At 41.5% G+C, this 19,678-nt stretch overlaps 1 protein-coding gene across 1 annotated transcript in view; it reads left to right on the top strand.

Moving 5' to 3' along the window:
• LOC147905317 (uncharacterized) overlaps positions 1-18,502 on the top strand; it is a 42,757-nt gene extending 24,255 nt beyond the window's left edge. Inside the window, exons 8-13 of the mRNA XM_087378926.1 lie at positions 5,083-5,199; positions 5,406-5,771; positions 5,897-6,061; positions 6,409-6,494; positions 6,697-6,811; positions 18,299-18,502. Coding sequence (XP_087235052.1) covers positions 5,083-5,199; positions 5,406-5,771; positions 5,897-6,061; positions 6,409-6,494; positions 6,697-6,811; positions 18,299-18,502 — 1,053 coding nt within the window. The remainder of the gene's footprint in view (positions 1-5,082; positions 5,200-5,405; positions 5,772-5,896; positions 6,062-6,408; positions 6,495-6,696; positions 6,812-18,298) is intronic.
• Positions 18,503-19,678: the final 1,176 nt, after the last annotated feature.

The following is a 19,678-nucleotide window of genomic DNA, read 5'->3' as shown; positions in this document are numbered from 1 at the left end:
CAAAATAATGATAGCCTCCAATAGATGCAGCTTTAGTAGTCCACACATCAGAGTGGATTAATTCCAATAGCCTCTTACTCTCTTGAACATGTCTAGGAAATGGTTTCCTTGCCTGTTTTTCAAATTGACAGGCTTCACATACCTTATGCATTTCTGCAACCTTGAACTTAGGCAATCCTGCAACAATATTTTGGGCCTGCATTAATTTAAGTCATTGTACATTAACATGACCAATGTGTTTATTCCAGATATCAATATCTGCAACTACACTGGTCCCATGTGCAAACATTGCTGCACTCAATTCAGGCATGCCTGCATCCAACATAAACATCTTGCCTTTCTTCTTTCCTTTTAATATCAAGCGACTTTTATTTTTCATATCCTCAACAAAGCATCCATGAAGATTAAATTTTACTTGCAAGCCCTGCTCAACCATTTGACCAACAGAAACCAGGTTCTTGGTGATATTCGGGACATGAAATACATCAGACAAGTGCTTCTTTTTTCCATCCTACATAGACAAAGGAATTTTACCAATCTGCACAATAGGATGTGCAGTATCATTACCAGTCTCTACAAATCCTGGTCTTTTCATTTTCCTTACATCCTGCATCCATTCTGCATGGCCTGTCATGTGGTTTGATGCACCTGAGTCAACATATCACACATCATTGCTTTCTTCTGCACTTGTCACAGAATTGTTCATGTGCTGCACCATAAACAGATGCTCATTTTTGTCATCACCCTGTCTACTAGAGGATGCATAATTGCCTTGCTGCAATTTTCTCATGATGTCATTTTGCTTTTTATAGTAGTCTTTAACCATATGACCCATTTTACCATAGTAGTAGCATTCAACATTGTTGTTTGCATTTTGGCCTCTCTGCCATCCACCACGACCTCTTTGGCTCCCCCTGCCTCTAAAGTTATCACGTCCTTCTCCATAGGACTTGTTTTCTTGAATTTTTTGCATATTATAATTTCTACCATGGCCTCCAAATCGGCCTGCTCTACCTCTGCCTCTACCTCTTCGAGCATTTGAGTAGAAGATAGCTTCTTTTGAAGTTCCTCTTGAAGAAGATGCACCACCATTTCTTTGCTCTTCAAAAATTAGAAGAGCAATCAACTTCTCAAAATCAGGAAAATTCTCATGGACGGCAATGGATGTTCGGAATTGTGCATAATCCTTTTCTAGACCATTCAAGGTCACAGAAACTAAATCATCATCTTCCACTGGTGACCCAATAGAAGTAACTGTAAGTGCATCTGAAATCTTCTTCACCTTCATGTGGTAGTCATTGATGCTCATATTTTCTCTCTGCACATTATGCAACTCCTGCTTGAGTTACATTTTCCTGGCTTGTGTATTTGTGCTATACATTTTTGTCAAAGTATCCCATGGCTACTTCGGTGTGCTTGCATTCTGAATATGCACAATCATAGAATCTGAAATACTGATTGATAGACAGCTAGTACATAACTTTTCTGGCTCTCTCATGCCAGCCTTTAAATGCCTGCAACTTCAGTTGATTGGGAACATTAGGAATAACTCGTTCTCGTTTAGCTCCAGTAATGAACTCCCAATAACCTTTTCCTGCAAAATTGACGAGAGTGGTATTTGAGCACACAGTCACTTCCTAGTGACGATTATGCATCAACAGGCGATAAGAATGATTCTGTAACTCCCAATATCTCTCTTCATAGGCATACGATGTAATTTCTACGATAACTTTTCACTGACTTGTAGAACAGTGATCGCACAACAAAAATAGGGCACTTTCCTGAGTGCCTGTGGAAAACTTCTGCCACCAAAATAGGCCCCGAAATGGTCTCGAATCAAAAAAATAATTTCACCAAGGGGTTTGCCCTTACCCGTAGCATATGCTGCCCTCTCACCACACCGTGAAGGGCGACTGTGCAACCTGTAGAAATTTGCTCCCAAACTCGAAAAAAAAGGAAAGCAACAAACACTTATTTCATTAATTTTGGACTCATATGTCTACTTTTAGACTATTCCTTAAAATCCTTCCCAAATGAAAAGTTTACTTTATGAAAATGTCATTCGAGAATCAAAAGTTTACTTTCTGGCACTGTCATTTTCACATAATACATTTCAAAATATCTCTCTACAATGTTGTATAAATAATGCAAAAACTACTATTAAATCCTCAATTTGTATTTCTTGTTTATAAGAATCATATTATTAAATTAAAAAATCCGAGTTATTAGTTTAAATCCATCAAAAACCATGCTATTGAGGATTCACAACATTTTAAAAATGTATACATAAGAGACCTCCAAGACTCTTTTTACTTTCAATGTAGAAAACTATAACACACTTGAATATTCAAGAAATTAAAAGGTTTATATAGACATGAGACATGATGGAAGCCTCTTTTATACTCCTAAAAATAGCAATAGCTAGGCTTGCAATTTTACATTACTATATCATAAGTTTTACAACAAATATTGCTCTGGATAAGTCTTTGTACAAAGGATCTCCTGTGGCCTTTTCAATAATTTAAATTTTCCTTTACAATGAGTTTAGTGCAAATGGGCATTCCAAACATTTTCTTGTTTGAATGTCCTTTTCTATCATGATCACAAAAATGAGCGATCCAAACATTTGCTTGTTCAGAATGTCCATTCTGTCATGACTTGTCACTTGGGTGCCATCTTCATTCACTCTCATCTGACTATCACCACCACCTTCACTCTTTCTCGATATTTGAATGGTGTTATCATGGGCATTCTTCATTTGCGCTATCTCCTTCTACTTCCTCTTGGGCGAGCATCTTTATAAACTATGTAATGTGCAAAATAATTGGTTGCAATAATTTTATTTTGTCTTTTAGATCATATCCCATGTGCTTCTTTGTTTTCTTTGACCTTGATTTCTAGGATACTATGACTGTCTCTGTGGAAAGTCTTGAAATTGCATCATGGTTTGGGACCCATTCCTTTTTCAGACAACTACTATACAATGTACTGTTATCTTGGTTCTCCTTCCTACCCCTTGGCTCATACCATACTGCTGTAAATGTTGTAGCTCTCCCCCGGTCATCCATGCTCACGTCAACTACTTTCGCAACCCAAAATCATGATAAAATTCTTGTGGGGGTTAAAGGTCACTGTGCCTTTATCCTAGTTATGTACAATACTCAAACACATATATAAATGAATGAAAAAGAAGATTAGGGTGGTTCTGCACCCACGAAAACTTGTGTGGCTCTTTGTTTCTCTCTCTCCCTCTTCCGTTCTTGCTTCCGTTGAGAGCACTCTCCACTGGTATCAGAGCTCGGGTGATCTAGCTGAGCATGCATGAATGCCTTGGAAGCTCAGCAGCTCTGTGGGAGGAAGGAGAAGCTTTGTGGGAAGCTTTGTGGGTGACTTTACTTGCATCCGAGTGTGCAAAGACCTTGGAGGAACCTTTGGAAAAATCACTTTGGCTTTGCAAAGTGGTTTTGAGAGCTTGTTAAGTGTTTTCAAAGAAAAAGTCGTTTTTTAAGCTTTTCTTTGTTCCGTTCGATGACAGAGACTCCGTATTGACTTATAGAGGCAACTATTGCTTGTTTTTGGTGTCCACTTCACTTCAGGAGCTTGGAAACATCTTCATTCTTGAATCTGGGATCATTTCATTGGATTTCTGACTCACTGTGTCAGTTCTTACGTTTTTCTGCCCGGGTGTTGGAACTCAAGTTTGGAGCAACCATTTGCAGATCTGTCAGTTCCGGTGGACTTAGGAGGTCCTAAAACTTCTATGTTGCTCATCATTCGCACTCTAGTGGAGTTTACAAATAGCTCTGTTTTCAAAAACGTTTTTCAGTCTGTGTGTTGGACCCAGTGATTGAGACCATGGTTTCCAAAGCCGTCTGTCCCATTGCGTTTCGGACGCCCAAAAACCCCTACTTGTCAGTTCTTGCGTGATTCAGTGGAGTATTTTCAGAGTTATAGATCTCTGTGTATTCCATTTCGTCTCTCTATGATGCATTTTTCATTCTAAGGTTTTGAAACCTTAGATTTATGCCACATGGCAGTGGATAAGTGTTGACTCCCATTTCTCACTCATCGGTTGGGATTTTGGAGTTTCGGCAAAAGAGAGATATTTGCAGATTTTCTTGTTGAGTCCGATATTGCAATGGCACCCATGTTTTGAGGCATCTCAGGTTCTATTTTCAGTAGCGGTCTTTTCCGTAGAACCATGATTTCTTGAGCATACCTTATGCAGATCACTCTGGTTGTGGTTTGAGCCATGTGCATTCATTTGTGGTGTGCATTGGGTTGCAGTGGATGATTTATAGGCCATTTGGATGCATTGCGATCCTTATTGGATGTGCTGATAGGCCTAGATTGCCTTATGGAATGCTATTTTTGTGGATGCTTTGCACATGGATGCTATATTATGCTGAGGGACAGCTTTGACACATTGCAAGTGATGCATTGATAGTGTTATGCTCTCTTGGATGAGATATTATTGATGCATATGCCCATTGCCTAGCTCACACATTTAGATCACATTAGCAAACTCAGACAGGGTGCTCTTGATTCAAGGAGACCCCCCTTCCCCTTCCCCTTTATTTTCCTGAATTTGGACCCACTTTCCACCTTCAGAACTCACTATACCTCCATGAACTTGGCATGCAAGATTATTGCCAGTCTCACAGCAAGTCAAGTTTCACATTCTAGATGTAGAGAGGCCGTAAAGGCCATAGTGGGTGCTCATACCTACACTCTTAGTCTATTTGCATCATCTGGCATGACATTATTGACACTCTTATCTTCCTGAACTAGGAGACTTTCTTTATGAGCAAAGTGGGACCATGGGTGGTACTTCTCACACACACTCACAATCCCCTTCGTTGCATTTTTAAAGCCTTGACTAGCTGCACCAATCTCATTCTTTCTGATTGTATATAGTTATCATATGGAATGTTGATGTTCACAGGAAGTACTCCTGGTTTCTTTATATTTTCTAATTATATTCAATAGAATTCTCTCTTTTTGGTGGGGGAAAAACTATTAGCCATCCAATGTCTTATCAGATTCAATTTTGCTGATATATATAGCTTACCAAAATTGCAGGTGTTTGTACCAGATGCGAAACCGGCAATCATGGAAGAATTGAGCCCTAAGCTGGTGGAAGAGTTGACCAAGGATGTGAAAGAAGCCATTGAAAATCACAATAAAGTGTTTGCAAAGGTAACTGAGGAAAAAAGTTTGCCTATTCTGATGTAGGGCTTTAGCTGTCTCTGCGCTTAATCCATCATGATTTTCAAAGTCAAAGCCTGCTTTGTTTTTAAATGATAGAAATGTGAACTTCAAGTATCATAACTTTCCTACATTGTTCAATCGTAATGGTCTTTTTTAAGAAGTGGAGCTGATGATGAATACGGATACTGCTGCAGGTGCAAAATGACTTTGGCCTCCTTGGCAAGAGTATTCTTATAATGTCAGGGCATAATGAAAAAAAGTTTTCTGAAAATATTGATGCTATTGAAAAGGTATCCAAAATCCTTGGGGGTCCTAAAAATGCGCCAAAGATGTCAGATATGTCTACTGATGTTGAACATTATTCAAAAACTGTATGGGATAGTATACCAACAGAAGTGTTAGATGACAGTAAAGACTTGAGGACCAGGGATAGAGTGGATGATGTAGTGCCAAAAGCAGTGTCTGAAGTCTCTCTCCAGACAAATGACAGTTTACAAAGTCGTGCTGTAGTAGGAACGATGACTCAGTTGGATGATACTGCTGTTGTCCAAGCAATCGATGTAAGTTCATTTCACAGCTTGCACCTAATTATTGCTATCTAGAGAATGAAAGGAAGTGGTGAGTTAAAGAGGAGAGCAATCCATCATAATCATATTGCAGTTTATAACCCGATATTATACCTCAGGAAGCCTTGAAGATGAACAAGTTTGAGCCTAAGGAGAATATTAAAACCACCTCAAGGATGTCTGATGATCTTTTAAACATTATTTCGAAGCTCCAAAATCTTGATGCAACTGTACCTGCACTGAAGGATGGATTGGCATCAAAAGCTGACAAGCTTGACCTACAGGTATGACGGAGTGCATTTGTTGTTTTATCTTTTGAATTTTACCTTTCTACATGAGATCATTTCCTACCAATGCAATGAGAGGGCACAATCCATGTGCAAATTTATGTGAATCCATATTGCAATGACTGAGACAAGCTTGACCCGCAGTTGTGACTCAGTGCATACCTTGTGAATCTCATGTCTACATATTGCAATGCCTGAAAGTTATTGATATGATTCTGCATATTTTAAGAGTTCCAAATTTCCAAGGATGCAGCTAACCCTGTACTAACAACATCAACTTCCTGATTTACAAAGTAAGAATGTGTCACCTTGGTGTTGAAAAGCTGCTATATTCATTTTTGCAGAAATTGGCTCGCTATGTGAAAGAACAACTTGAGAGGCCTGAAAATGTATTGTTTACTGGAAAGCCTTTGTATGGATTCAAATGCATGTAAGAAACATAAGCATTTTCTATCCTTTTTGCTTCAATCCGGATCACTTCTTTTCAAGTAATATTGGTTTGACTGAATTCGGATTGAAAAGTATTTCTTTCTGGACATCTCATTTTGCCTTCAATTCTTTCCTGCAAGAAAGATACAAATGTTGAATCTTTTGAGAATGGAATTGAATTTTTCTTCTTGCAAATTATGCAGGTCGTGTGATCATCCAGTGGAAAAACTCAGCCCTGCAACTGGGGGACATGCACGGACTAATAGGATGCCCCCACAAATTCTTCCCATGCTTTCAGCAGAACGCATATTTGCATTCGTGAGCAATTGACATACACATTCTTCTATTTGCTTTTTGTTTGAAAACCTAACTGTTTAGTAATTGATCCATGATGAAAATCTACTTACCTTAATAGAACACTCAAGGATGTCATTTGACACCTCAAACAATTGATGAATATTTCCTAATCTATAAATTAGGCCCTTGCAGTTCTTCCATGATGTTGATCCTCTTTAAGTCTCTTACATAGACAAACTGCTGGCTTTACATTGATAATTCCATCTGAGTAAAGGACATTCTCCTCTGTTTCTTGAAAGATGTGGAATGGGGGCAGCATTTTTCATCAATCAATGTGCCTCTTTTGCAAAAAATGGTGCTGACTGTAAAGCATGGCCAGTTCTGCAATCAACCATGAAGTTTTCTGCTTGGAGGATCCTCTCCTGCAAGCTGTCATAAGACTGGTTATAAATAGAAGAGATGGTATTGGGTGATTTTGCTAGCAAAGACCGAGAAGTCAGGTCTCGTGGAGTTTATCCCAAGACCACGGCAACTATTAGCAACATCATCTGTTAATAGTGAGACAAATAAAAAGTCCCTTCTATGTTTGGCAAGCAATCAATGAGTAGGATCTAAAAAGCAGATCTCTGCTGTCAAAATGCTGGAGCATAACTATTGGCAGAAAAATGGCAATTGCAAACTAGTGATTTGAGGCAATTCAAGCACAAGACATGCACAAACACCAAAAACTGAGCAAACGTGAGCTCAAAGGCAGCTCCAAAGATCCCCCATCCTGTGAGTGCAAGGGATTTTTCAGGGGCCTGGATGTTAGAGCAAAACAATGCAGCGGAAGAGTTTCCCTAAACCCAGGGGTAAGGGTTATGTAGCCCAATTCTCACGCAGTGGTATATATTGGAATCCAAACCTTCTTTTGTTAGTGTGTGCTTAGCTTTAGCTTATATGTGCAGCGAGTAAATGGAGAATGCACCGAAGAGATGTAGAACCAACAAAACTTATATTTCCGTCCAAAATGGACACAATACAAAAAAATGAATGTCCATTGTCTCTTCCTCTAATAGCAGTGTGCTATTTAGATGTGGACACCTGTACATAAACAACAGTTGTTCTCCTACCTTCGTGGCACTCCCAAAACACTTGGCCTGCTTACTCCCGATGAGCTTAGGTGGGCCTCATCGAAGTGTCCCACAAACACACCTTCAAGCTGACCCTCCCTGACAGCCACAAGTTAAGGCAGTGCTTGACCTCCTTGCTGCTCCGAAACGCGGCCAACAGTGAGGCACAAGCTCGCCCTTTGATCCTTCCTCCTTGCTGCCCTGATAGACAGCCAAGTGATGAAGACTTTGTGAGCTCTTTGTCTTCTGGAATCAGCCACCTCCCTTGCTCCTGAACTGGTCCTTGAGGCAGGCTTTCTGCGGCTCCAACCTGCTCCAAAACTGGATCTCCCAATGGATGCGAAATGAGACCCCAGGGATCTCCTTTTATAGGCCAAAGGGCCCCTGAAATAATTGACCCAAACAGGCTGACTCCTCAGTTTGTGGGGCCGACCTGCTGGTCTGTGGGTTCAGACCCACATGCCCAGGCCCAAACCTGGACCAAAACCTGCTCCAGTCAGTCGCCTTTCTGCTCTAGACGTTCCACCTATGTTCTGGCTATTCTCCTGCCCTGGAACCTCTGCCATAGCTTCGTTTTGACACCTGCAGGCACCCGTATTAAGGTCCATGCGGACTTGCATCTCATCAGGAGAAGGCAGAATACGTGGCAAAAGGGTTTATCCAGGATGAATTAATCCGTGGAATGAAGAGAATCACAAAGAGATGTAGGCCAATTCATTCAATGCCATGGCTCTAGTAGTCAAGTAGTACACCGTGATGCCAGGAAGGCTCAAGCAAAAACTTCATCAAAGGAGCCGGAGTAGCTTTGGCCAATCTAGCCCATATTGGCATTTGTTTACTGTTTTGAACACCCAAAGTAACCCCGCCTGCTCATTGAAGCCCACAATCGGCTAGTTCTATTGTTGCACAATTTGGTGTTGGTTTCATCATCCTATAGTCGTATTGCAACCAAGTTCAATGCAGCTCTCAGCGGCTACAACCTGTCCTTCATCTTGAAAATAAGAGGAAAATACATAGCAAAAGTCTATGTGGCACAGCAAAGCAAAGGATAGAGCAAAGATCAAGGGCATATCAAAGTAGTGGAAGGGACACAGTTGATGTTGATCAATGCATTTGCTTAGATGTTTGAGGAGTAAACCGTGATGCCAAGAGGGTTCAAGCAGAGACTTTGACTCAAATCGTTCAAGCTACGTATAGAAGCACACCGTGACATCGAGAGGGCTAAAAGCGAGAAGGCCATCAAAGGGAACCATAGTAGCTCCATGTAACCTAGCCCACGGTGGCATTCATTCTCAGTTTTGTGCATACAGAGAAGCATCATTTGCTCACGGTTTTTGATTGATGATATGAATATGACACATCATGTGCAATGGTTCTCAGTGACGCTTTGTTTCTCAAAGCTTTAAAAGGAGTATTGGCCCATCCATCTCCATCTTCCTCCATGTCTTCTCTCTCCCCCTCACACCCTTCCCCTCCCTTCACCACCCTCAATGTGTCAGCAATGCAGCCTGTTGATCACCCTCACCACCCGCCCTCTCGTGATGCCATCTTTCTTACACTCTCCATCCTTCATAGGTTCGTCTTTCCCCTCCCCTTGCCCTGCTTCTTCTATCTCACAGCGCCCTCCCTTACCTAGAACCTCTGGCTAGAGTGTGGCTTCATCACGACAGTCCAGCTTGTCTCTTCTCAAGTTCAGGGTGACTCCCCAAGTTCTCTCTTCGTCTTTGGGATTTCTTTGGGATTGAAGCGTCGCCTAAGGCAGCCCCTCCCATGCGAGGCCGGGAGGTTGGGGCCCTAGAACTTGATGTTCCAAATGACTACCCCCTTGGGTTGGAGATGTCAGTCCTAATTTTGCAGCCCCGGAAAGTTTTGCATGATGGAGGAGTATTAGCTGGGACAGTAGGTAGGTGCGGGGGTATTAATTGTGCTTGGCATCCTCAATCCGTCCTTCATTAGATGTGGCCTCCTCTGAGATTTAGCCTCAATTTCTACATTTATTAGTATTTGTGTTGGGTGACATTAAATTGTAAAAGAAGGGCCACCTTTTCCTGTCTACAACCTCGCTCCTGGCTAACATGCCGTCTATAACAATGCGCTAGATACATTTGTAGTGTGGGAATGAATCTCACTCTCTAGTTATTGAGCACTTATTTTGAGGTGTATCATGGTAATCAACTTTCTTGATGGGCATCTCCACTACAATGTTGATTTGAGGCAGCCAATACTTTGTCTTTTATTGAGAAATTTCTTTTCGTGGTAGCATTCCCGATGGCTGCTCTCCTCTTCATTATTGGTCAAAATTTGCTAAAAATTGCACTATCAACATTCTTTTTTTTTTTTTTTTCATGGAAAAGACTTCTATTAAGTATGAAAAATACCCGCGTGAGCAAGCTCGAAGCGGAAATACATTATGCTGTGCCTGAGGAAACCCCCCTAAAATAGGGAACACAAAACTCAAAATGAGCTGCAAAGAAACCAAGGTTGAGGCTGAAAGTGCTACCTTAACCCTGCTATAGTCACTAAGAAAAAGGGGGTACCCCTCCATTCCCTAAGGAATATAACCCTCTTGGTTGAGGCTGCCTAGGAAGAACCCTGTATGCTCGCTCAACTGGCCATCAGTGTGTGGGGGATGGACCTGAGATCCGTCTAAGGCCTCTGTGCATCTAGCCCTCCAATTCTGCCAAGGAGTGATGCTAGCCAGTATCTCTGAAGCGGTATCCCCATCAGCATGTATTGGTCTATAGCGGGAGATAGGCACATCCTCCAGAGAGCAAGTCTCGACTAGGTGACGTCGAATTGATATGGCCTAAGGAGCACCTTGCCACTCATAGAAGATTTGAGGCCATGACAGGGAGAGCCAAGCCACTGATCCCCACTGAAAGAATGTGGTAGTGGGCTTGAGGTGGAGATTGTTAGAAATTAGACTTAAGTGTGTGTTAGTAGAGGAGTTACAATATTACTTAAATCAATGCATGGATCTCTTACATCGAGATGAGTCTAGAGCTAGATGTTGGAATGAGGGGGGGCTACAAGATAGAGACAATAATGGAGGCAGCTGACCTTGATTGATTGAGATAGGAAGTACAATGGCCTCATTTACAGGCAGAGGAGCCTTGTCTTTCATACATCATCTCTTATGTCACAGAAACAAAATCAAATCATTTCTAATATAATCTAGCCCCAAAGGTCAAGTGACCCTTCAAACATACAAAAGGAGAAAGCCAAACGTTTCACATTGGCATTCAAACTAACACTCAAACTAGAACCAAACTAGAACCCAGTTCTCACTAGCAAGCTTTGATATACTCCAACACAACATCCCTCGTGGTGATGGTGGTGAGACCGTTGGCAAAAGGTGACCGATCTCCAACTCCATTGCTATACTACAAAGAGGGGGTCTTACTATGCACATCTCCTGTGCCACAGCTATCGCCTTAGTCAGCTTGCAACGGACAATGGAGACCAATTTACCAAGTGACCCCCGTGACTCCAATGGAGATTTCAAGTCTCTTATAGAACAAAGGCTCACACCCATTTTTAAAAACTCGAATGCAATCATTTTAGGGGGACTACCTAGGGCAAAGTGAAGGTGCATGGTGGAGAGGGAGAGAGAGAGGGTAGGCTAGGGAGAGAGATAATAATACTTGTTTGGGAGAGACTAAAATGAAATCGTTTAGACTTCACAAGCAGTTGTAGCTTGAATGAAGAGATTTTGGACTACTTTTTGATTAGCCTTCTCCTTTAGTGCTAGCCCTCGTCATGGCTGAGTCTGCCCTTCACCTCTGGAGTGCCGACAAAAACTCGGTACGAAGACTTTGTATAAATGGATGCTCAAGTATGTGTGGGTGTGTGGATTTGTATGTGTGAGCATATTTTTATACTATGGTCTACACCCACTGTTGGGCGCTGATGACGTTAGTGGGGATGTCATAGTAGCTATTCCATGCTATGTGTGATGAAGTTTATGGTTTTTAATCTTATGAGTGACTATCGTGAGATTGAAACTGTACTATGTTGTGTTTTAAGAGGATGAGTTTGGAAATGTTCCTGGATTCATCTAGGTATATGCTTTTGTCGTAAGTATTAGCGGACAACGAATTTCACGTTGTGAAGTTTTCGTCCAAGTTGCGGCCTGCTGGTATTGCAATAATTCTTTCTATCTTAAATGGTGCGTTGCCCTATGAGCTAGATTTAGATGCTCGTTTGGGAGAGACTAAAATGAAATCATTTAGACTTCATAAGCAGCTTGAATGAAGAGGTTTTGGACTACTTTTTGATTAGCCTTTTCCTTTAGTGCTAGCCTTCGTCATGGATGAGTTCTGCCCTGTTGAGAGTTGTGGTGCCATGAGCACATGTAGAGCAAAGGTATGAGTAAAGGGCAAGCTGTCACATGGCATGGAGGAGATATCCCACATGTGAGCAAGCATATGGATGTAAGTACCCTCACCTTTAAAAGGGATGTTCATTTGAAGTAATATCAATCAAGCACTTTGCACTATCTCAAGATTCTCTTTATGAGTCCAAGCTAATCTATCTTGGAACCTAATTGACTTGAGGTACATGTCATGAGCACTCTCTTAAACATGTGTCCACATAGGTTCCATCCACCTTAGAGTGCTCCATAGATCATGAGGCACACATGTTTTGTCATGGTATCAGAGCTTAGGTCTAGTCTCCTAGATTAGTTGTAGGCATGCCTTAGGAACTCATGAGTTCTCCTAGGTTAATTTCAGTTTTAGAGTGAGTTTTTTCTTGAGTGATCTTTGTGAGAAAATTCCGTCCATAGGTTTCGGCTCATTTCGATTCTTCTTGTGAGAAATTCATGAGTGAGGTTCTTTGAGGGAGAGGGAAAGCACCATAGTTTCTCCTATCTACAAGCCAACAGAGGCCATCGTAGGCTGCACTCCAGCACTAAGGCGGTGTCTCCTCAATGACAACTTCTGCGTTAAGCACCAACACAGCTGCCATAGCTCCAACCTTCAAAGCTCCTTAGCTCTCTCGACTCATGACGTCCTGTAAGCTCTAGACTAGTGCAACACCCACAATCCAAGGTGCCCATGCTACAGCCTTTGAAAAGCAATCGTCTCCAAATGATTCTAGACTACAGCAGACGATTATAGTAGACTCTCGACGGAAAGCAAGCTCTAGGTTGCAGCAGACAACTCTTGGCCTAGCAGAACCAGATGACCACCTCCATCGACGACAAACCTCCTCCAGTGCAACTACAGCAAGTGATGACCACAGCTGCGCAACACGCAACACCAATGAGGCAGCCAACAACGAAGCAAGCTCCTAAGGCGCAGCCCAAGGCCAGCAAAAGCAGCAGACGATGACCAAAGCATCTCTAGTGGCTCCTGTGATAGAGGCGAAACGTGCCAATGAGCCAAGCTCCCAGTGCAATCAACAGCTCTGAACAACTCCAACGGCTCCAGCTCCTGCTCTAGCTTCATCAACGAGCTGCTCCCACGTTCTGCGCCATAGCTCACAGCTCCTGAGCTCCTCCATCTCTCGCAGCTCCCAAGCTTCTCAAGCCCATACCCGGCTTCTCTACAGGGGCTCACTCCGTCAGCGCAGCTCGTAGCTCCTCGAGCTCCCTTCGTCGAAGCCGCTCATCCGTCGTCGACCTTCCCTGCACAACAAACCTTCAAATCTCCAAGGTTCCTTAAAATAAGGATTCGTGGCAGATAAGGTAGTCAAAAATTAACTATGGTTGAGTTCAGCTAATTGGGTTAATTTAATCATGGTACAGTTTGTGTAACCCTAGGTTAACTAATCTAGGTTAAAAGGTGCATCACAGTGCCACCTAAGCACAGAGTCCCTTGCTAAGCACAGTATGGAATTCAGCATGTGAATCCCTGTGCCACATCATCAAAGGTCCTCTTCTTCACAGAATCTTCGACAAGCCATAACTTGTAATCCAAGAAGAATTTGGCCATGCTCCAAAAAGGAAAAGTGATTGCCTTTTTGAGCTCTACGTGCCTGTCAAGTCAGAATCATTAGACACTGCCAATATTGAAAGAAATCAATTGGTAAGACCTTTGCAACAAATGGAAGAGCAAAGCATGAATGCACACATCGTTGTCATAAGGCCAAAAGCACAAGTGCATGAGATGACCATAGCACGAAGCGTGGCATCCACACATAAAGCATCAAGGCACATGGAAGAACAAAGCATCATGCATGAAGCTACACCAAGCAAAGACACAAACGCTATCGTCATCAAGCCATGAGCCAAAAGGTGACATCAATGGAATGTATTGATAAACAAAAAACCTTGCCAACCTTGCCTATGTTTGTAAATCAAACCTGACCACCTGAGAATATTGAAAGAAATCAATTGGTAAGACCTTTGCAACAAATGACAAATCAAAGCATCAAAGCACACATCGGTGTCATAAGCATGCGAAAAGCATAAGTGCATGAGATGACCATAGCACAGAACATGGCATCCACACATAAAGCATTAAGGCACATGGAAGAACAAAGCATCATGCATTAAGCTACATCAAGCAAAGAAGCGAACGCCATTAACATCAAGTATTGAGAAACAAAAACCTTGCCACCTTTAGTTGAGATGTTTGTAAATCAAACCTGACCACCTGAGAGGACATGTAAACCACACTTGAACACCTTAAGTAGCAATTCATGCGCTAAGGGGAGGTGATGGATTTGTATCTCACATCTGACCACCTTGCAGTAGCCAAAGGATCATGGCACCAAGGGGAGGTGTTGAGAGTTGTGGTACATGTAGAGCAAAGGTATGAGTAAAGGGCAAGCTGCCACATGGCATGGAGGAGATATCCCACATGTGAGCAAGCATATGGATGTAAGTATCCTCACCTATAAAAGGGAGGTTCATTTGAAGTAATATCAATCAAGCACTTTACACTATCTTTATGAGTCCAAGCTAATCTATCTTGGAACCTAATTGACTTGAGGTACATGTCATGAACACGCTCTTCATCACGTCTCCACATAGGTTTCATCCACCTTAGAGTACCGTTTAGACTTCACAAGCAGTTGTAGCTTGAATGAAGAGATTTTGGACTACTTTTTGATTAGCCTTCTCCTTTAGTGCTAGCCTTCGTCATGGCTGAGTCTTCCCTTCACCTCCGGAGTGCTGGCAGAAACTCATTACGAAGACATTGTATAAATGGATGCTCAAGTATGTGTGGGTTTGTGGATTTGTATGTGTGAGAGCATATGGGCGCTGATGACGTCAGTGGGGATGTCATAGTAGCTAGTCCTTGCTATGCGTGATGAAGTTTATGGTTTTCAATCTTATGAGTGACTATCGTGAGATTGAAAGTGCACTATGTTGTGTTTTAAGAGGATGAGTTTGGAAATGTTCTTGGATTTATCTAGGTATATGCTTCTGTCGTATTAGCGGACATGCCAATTTCACCTTGTGAAGTTTTCGTCCAAGTTGCGGTCTGCTGGTATTGCAATAATTCTTTCTATCTTAAATGGTGCGTTGTCCTATTAGCTAGATTTAGATTTTCGTTTGGGAGAGACAAAAATGAAATCGTTTAGACTTCATAAGCAGTTGTAGCTTGAATGAAGAGATTTTGGACTACTTTTTGATTAGCCTTCTCCTTTAGTGCTAGCCTTTGTCATGGCTGAGTCTGTCCTTCACCTCCGGAGTGCCGATAGAAACTCAGTACGAAGACTTGTATAAATGGATGCTCAAATATGTATGGGTGTGTGGATTTGTATGTGTGAGAGCATATTTTTATACTATGGCCTACACTTACTGTTGGGCATTGATGACATCAGTGGGGATGTCATAGTAGCTAGTCCCTACTATGCGTGATGAAGTTTATGGTTTTCAATCTTATGAGTGACTATCGTGAGATTGAAACTGAACACTATGTTGTGTTTTAAGAGGATGAGTTTGGAAATGTTCCTGGATTCATCTAGGTATATGCTTCTGTCGTATTAGCGGACATGCAAATTTCACCTTGTGAAGTTTTCGTCCAAGTTGCGGCCTGTTGGTATTGCAATAATTCTTTCTATCTTAAATGGTGCGCTGCCCTATGAGCTAGATTTAGATGCTCGTTTGGGAGAGACTAAAATGAAACCGTTTAGACTTCACAAGCAGTTGTAGCTTGAATGAAGAGATTTTGGACTACTTTTTGATTAGCCTTGTCCTTTAGTGCTAGCCTTCGTCATGGCTGAGTTTGCCCTTCACCTCCGGAGTGCCGACAGAAACTCAGTACGAAGACTTTGTATAAATGGATGCTCAAGTATGTGTGAGAGCATATTTTTATACTATGGTCTACACCCACTGTTAGGCGTTGTTGACTTCAGTGGGGATGTCATAGTAGCTAGTTCCTGCTATGCGTGATGAAGTTTATGGTTTTCAATCTTATGAGTGACTATTGTGAGATTGAAACTGTACTATGTTGTGTTTTAAGAGGATGAGTTTGGGAATGTTCCTGGATTCATCTAGGTATATACTCAAAGAGAGATATAATGAAATGGAAATGAAATAGCAAGAGCAATGAACAAAATGAAAGTACTCACATGTAGACCAAAGAGCTTGTAGGCTTGATACTTGATTCCTTTGAGACTAGACAAGTAAAACTCTTATGTAGAGCACACACACACATATGAGCACCAATGCATATGGGATAGCTCCCAATGTGACACGTGGCATCCATAGGACACACTGGACTAGAACTCAACTAGAACACACCAAATTCACTCATCTTGACTCCATTTCTTAACACAAAGAACCCTTATTGACCCTCACATAATACCCTAAAACAAATAAAGAGCTCAAAAAACAGAATCTTCATCTTGAGTTCCTGAAGGATACAAGCATTGGTTTCAAATGTGTCCATGCTCGATTCCTTTTCTGTTTCATCACCTGCAACAAGGTTACCATGGTGCTCTTGTTGCTCCTTTTCCTGTTTTTGAAATGAAAAGCTTCCTTATGTCCAAATTGTTTGCAATAGAGGCAGTGTATCTTCTTTCAACCCCTCCTCCAGTTTGAAGAGGATGATGCAAGGGCAATGTCTGGGGATTCCTCTCTCCTAGAGGTTTCCTCCTTGTTTCTTCGATCCTTCTCAAGGCCACCAAGTCTTCAAAAGTAATTGAAGCCACACATAGCACTTCCAAAGATGACAGAAAACGTGCTACATACTTCGTAATCTTGATGAGGACAACCATTGTAACCTCATCATTTGGCTCACTTTTAAGACCAAGGAGTTGGTTGATAATGAAGTGCAGCGCAGCCAAGTGATCATTAAGTTTATCACTTTCTGACATTTTCAGCTCATAAAATTTAATCTCTAAAAACACTTTAGTTGGTAATCTTATCATCAAATATACCTTCTAGCACTCTCCAGATCTCGTGCACTATTGATTTGAAATCAACGTCATGGATAAAGGAATTGCCAATACAACATTCGCCTTCTGGTTGCATTGCTTCCAAAATTTGAAATCTGCTGAAGCTGAAAAAGGAGTTTCTCACCCCCAGAAACCAACTCCCACAGGCATTCTTGCATCAGAATAAGTTATATTTTCGTTTTCCATGTGGGAAATCCAGAGTGGGCTGAACTAACTCAAACAAGAACCTGAACTAAAAACGAGGGTAATGGTCCCAAAAGATAACCTGTTAAAACACATTCTGCATTCTCTCTCAAAATGAGGGATTCAATGCTGCCTTAACTCCTTCAGTAATAAGAACCCGAAGTACGTCTCCACAAACGCTAGCTATCAGAGCTGGTATTGAGCTTATTGGATGCAACATTGAAAGTTGTTAAATGTACTAAGAAGTGGATGGGGCGTGTTAATTTGATTATACCATTTGTAGCAAGGACATACTCTACGATGCAAGGTTATATAGGTAAGGGTTAGCCCTGGGGCATGTGATCAGCAGTGGATTTAATACTTGTTTGTTTGTAATATGACATTTTCCACCTTGGCCTCTTTGCTTCTCAATTCAAATTCTGAAAAACCTTCAATCCCACTATTTGCCTTTGCTTGCCTTTTTGAGTGATCCTATACCGAGTTGCCTGTTGGATGCATATCCCTCATGGTGACAAAGGTTGTGACTTATTGACATGGAGGCTGATGTTAAGTTGATAAAGATGTATAAGAGCAATATTTTATGTTGACACGACACCCAAGTCTGACTTGGCAAAGTCCCGCTGCTGGAACTGGAGTAGCAGGGGGAAATGAAGAAAGGCCCACCTTTTGAGTCTAATGCTATAGTGTTTTGGAATATTATGGTATTTTCTGATTTTTAGCAGTAATATACTTCAAACAAATTGCAGAAAATGCAAGCAACTATTCTGTGTCTTCTTGTTCCAAGATCAGGGAATCCTGACATGAAGATGTCCTCCCTTTTTCTTTTCTATTTTTCCCTCTTGGCAATATTGTGATGCAGGACAGAAGAAGCTTAAATGCAGCAAACGGATATCCCATACAGAGTACAGGGCAATCAAATAAGACATGGAAAGACACTCTTTCAAATCCTAATCTTATAGTCATGGACATGGCACAAACTGGAAGCACTGGGTCGTTGAAGAGCCGAAGGCCACAGAGGGGTGCACATGGGAAAAATGCTAGTCCGAGAAATCCTTCAAGGTAGCAAATTTGTTTTGTCGTGCCATTCTCCCTTATGCTGATGTACATGAAGGAAGAGTATCTGTCTGTATACACACGACTAAGATGACACATAGCCTCTGCGTTGAGCATTCCTGCATCTCTCAGGGGGCGATGGCACAAAACTCCACTAGTCTTTGGGTCCATGCAATCACATCATGATGTATGCTACAGTCCTATGAGTACTTGTACTAGTAGCTCAAAAGTATGATGTGGTCAAGCTTTCCTTATGATTCTTTATCAACAGATGAGGTTTGTCTAGCACAAGGGTGTGATATCTTGCTAAAAGCCTATGTGGAATTCCTGTATCTCTGATGATCCTGAAATAGCAATCTTGAAGTTGTATTTGCAAGTACCCCTATGTGTCACCCTGTGCTTAATTATAACTGCAGTACAGCACCTCCTAATGTTTCGTGTATTTTGTATGAGAAAAATCGTTGAATTGAAAGGAGGGTACCACTGAACAGTTCATCCCTGTAAATATTCTGAAAAGGGATGCTTTAAGATTGTGTTCCCTGTTCTAATCGTCTTACTTACTGTGAATTGGATTTGCACGCAAGTTGCTTACTTTTTTTGTGCTACCGTGCAAGTGTTTTTATCATTGTCTCAGGTATTAGCTGAAAACTCCATCCCCCTGAAACCAAATCTCAAGTGGTTCAAAATATTATGATTTGTTGCCCTTAGTCTATTGCAATCCTTTTGTTATTATTATTATTAATTTTTTGGGCAGAAAAAAGTGTATGTATATTATATCATCAGATCAAAGATCAAGTATTACATTCTCGTTCGTCATTACAAAATTTTCCAACCCCAGTAAGCAAAACGGTCTTCTAGATAAGCTTGACAAAAAAATTTGTGTAGTGTCGGACCTCTTGGGTAGCCCTGAGTAAACAGAAGTAATAATAGCAAGCTGCACAAAATTACTGTATTTCCTCTTTGACCTGGTAGAGAACAGAAGACTTTGAAGTCTAAAGAACCATCTCATCACCTTACATGTACCATAGAGCTGATCATGAGCAACAATTTTATTCTGGAGCTGAGCAAGGGCATCATGGTAGTTGAAAATCTGTTGATCAATGAACTTGTGAGCTTGGTCCAAGTCCATTACAGGATAAGAAAGTTAATAGGGAGAACAAACGGGAACTTAGAGATTTACAGCAGC

Source organism: Dipteris shenzhenensis, chromosome 1 (genome assembly GCF_047967505.1).
Source record: "Dipteris shenzhenensis isolate YYH24624 ecotype China chromosome 1, Dip_SZ_1.0, whole genome shotgun sequence".
In the NCBI taxonomy this organism is placed as follows: Eukaryota; Viridiplantae; Streptophyta; class Polypodiopsida; order Gleicheniales; family Dipteridaceae; genus Dipteris; species Dipteris shenzhenensis.
Note: the sequence above shows the minus strand (reverse complement) of the source record. Positions and strands in the feature narration are given on the sequence as shown.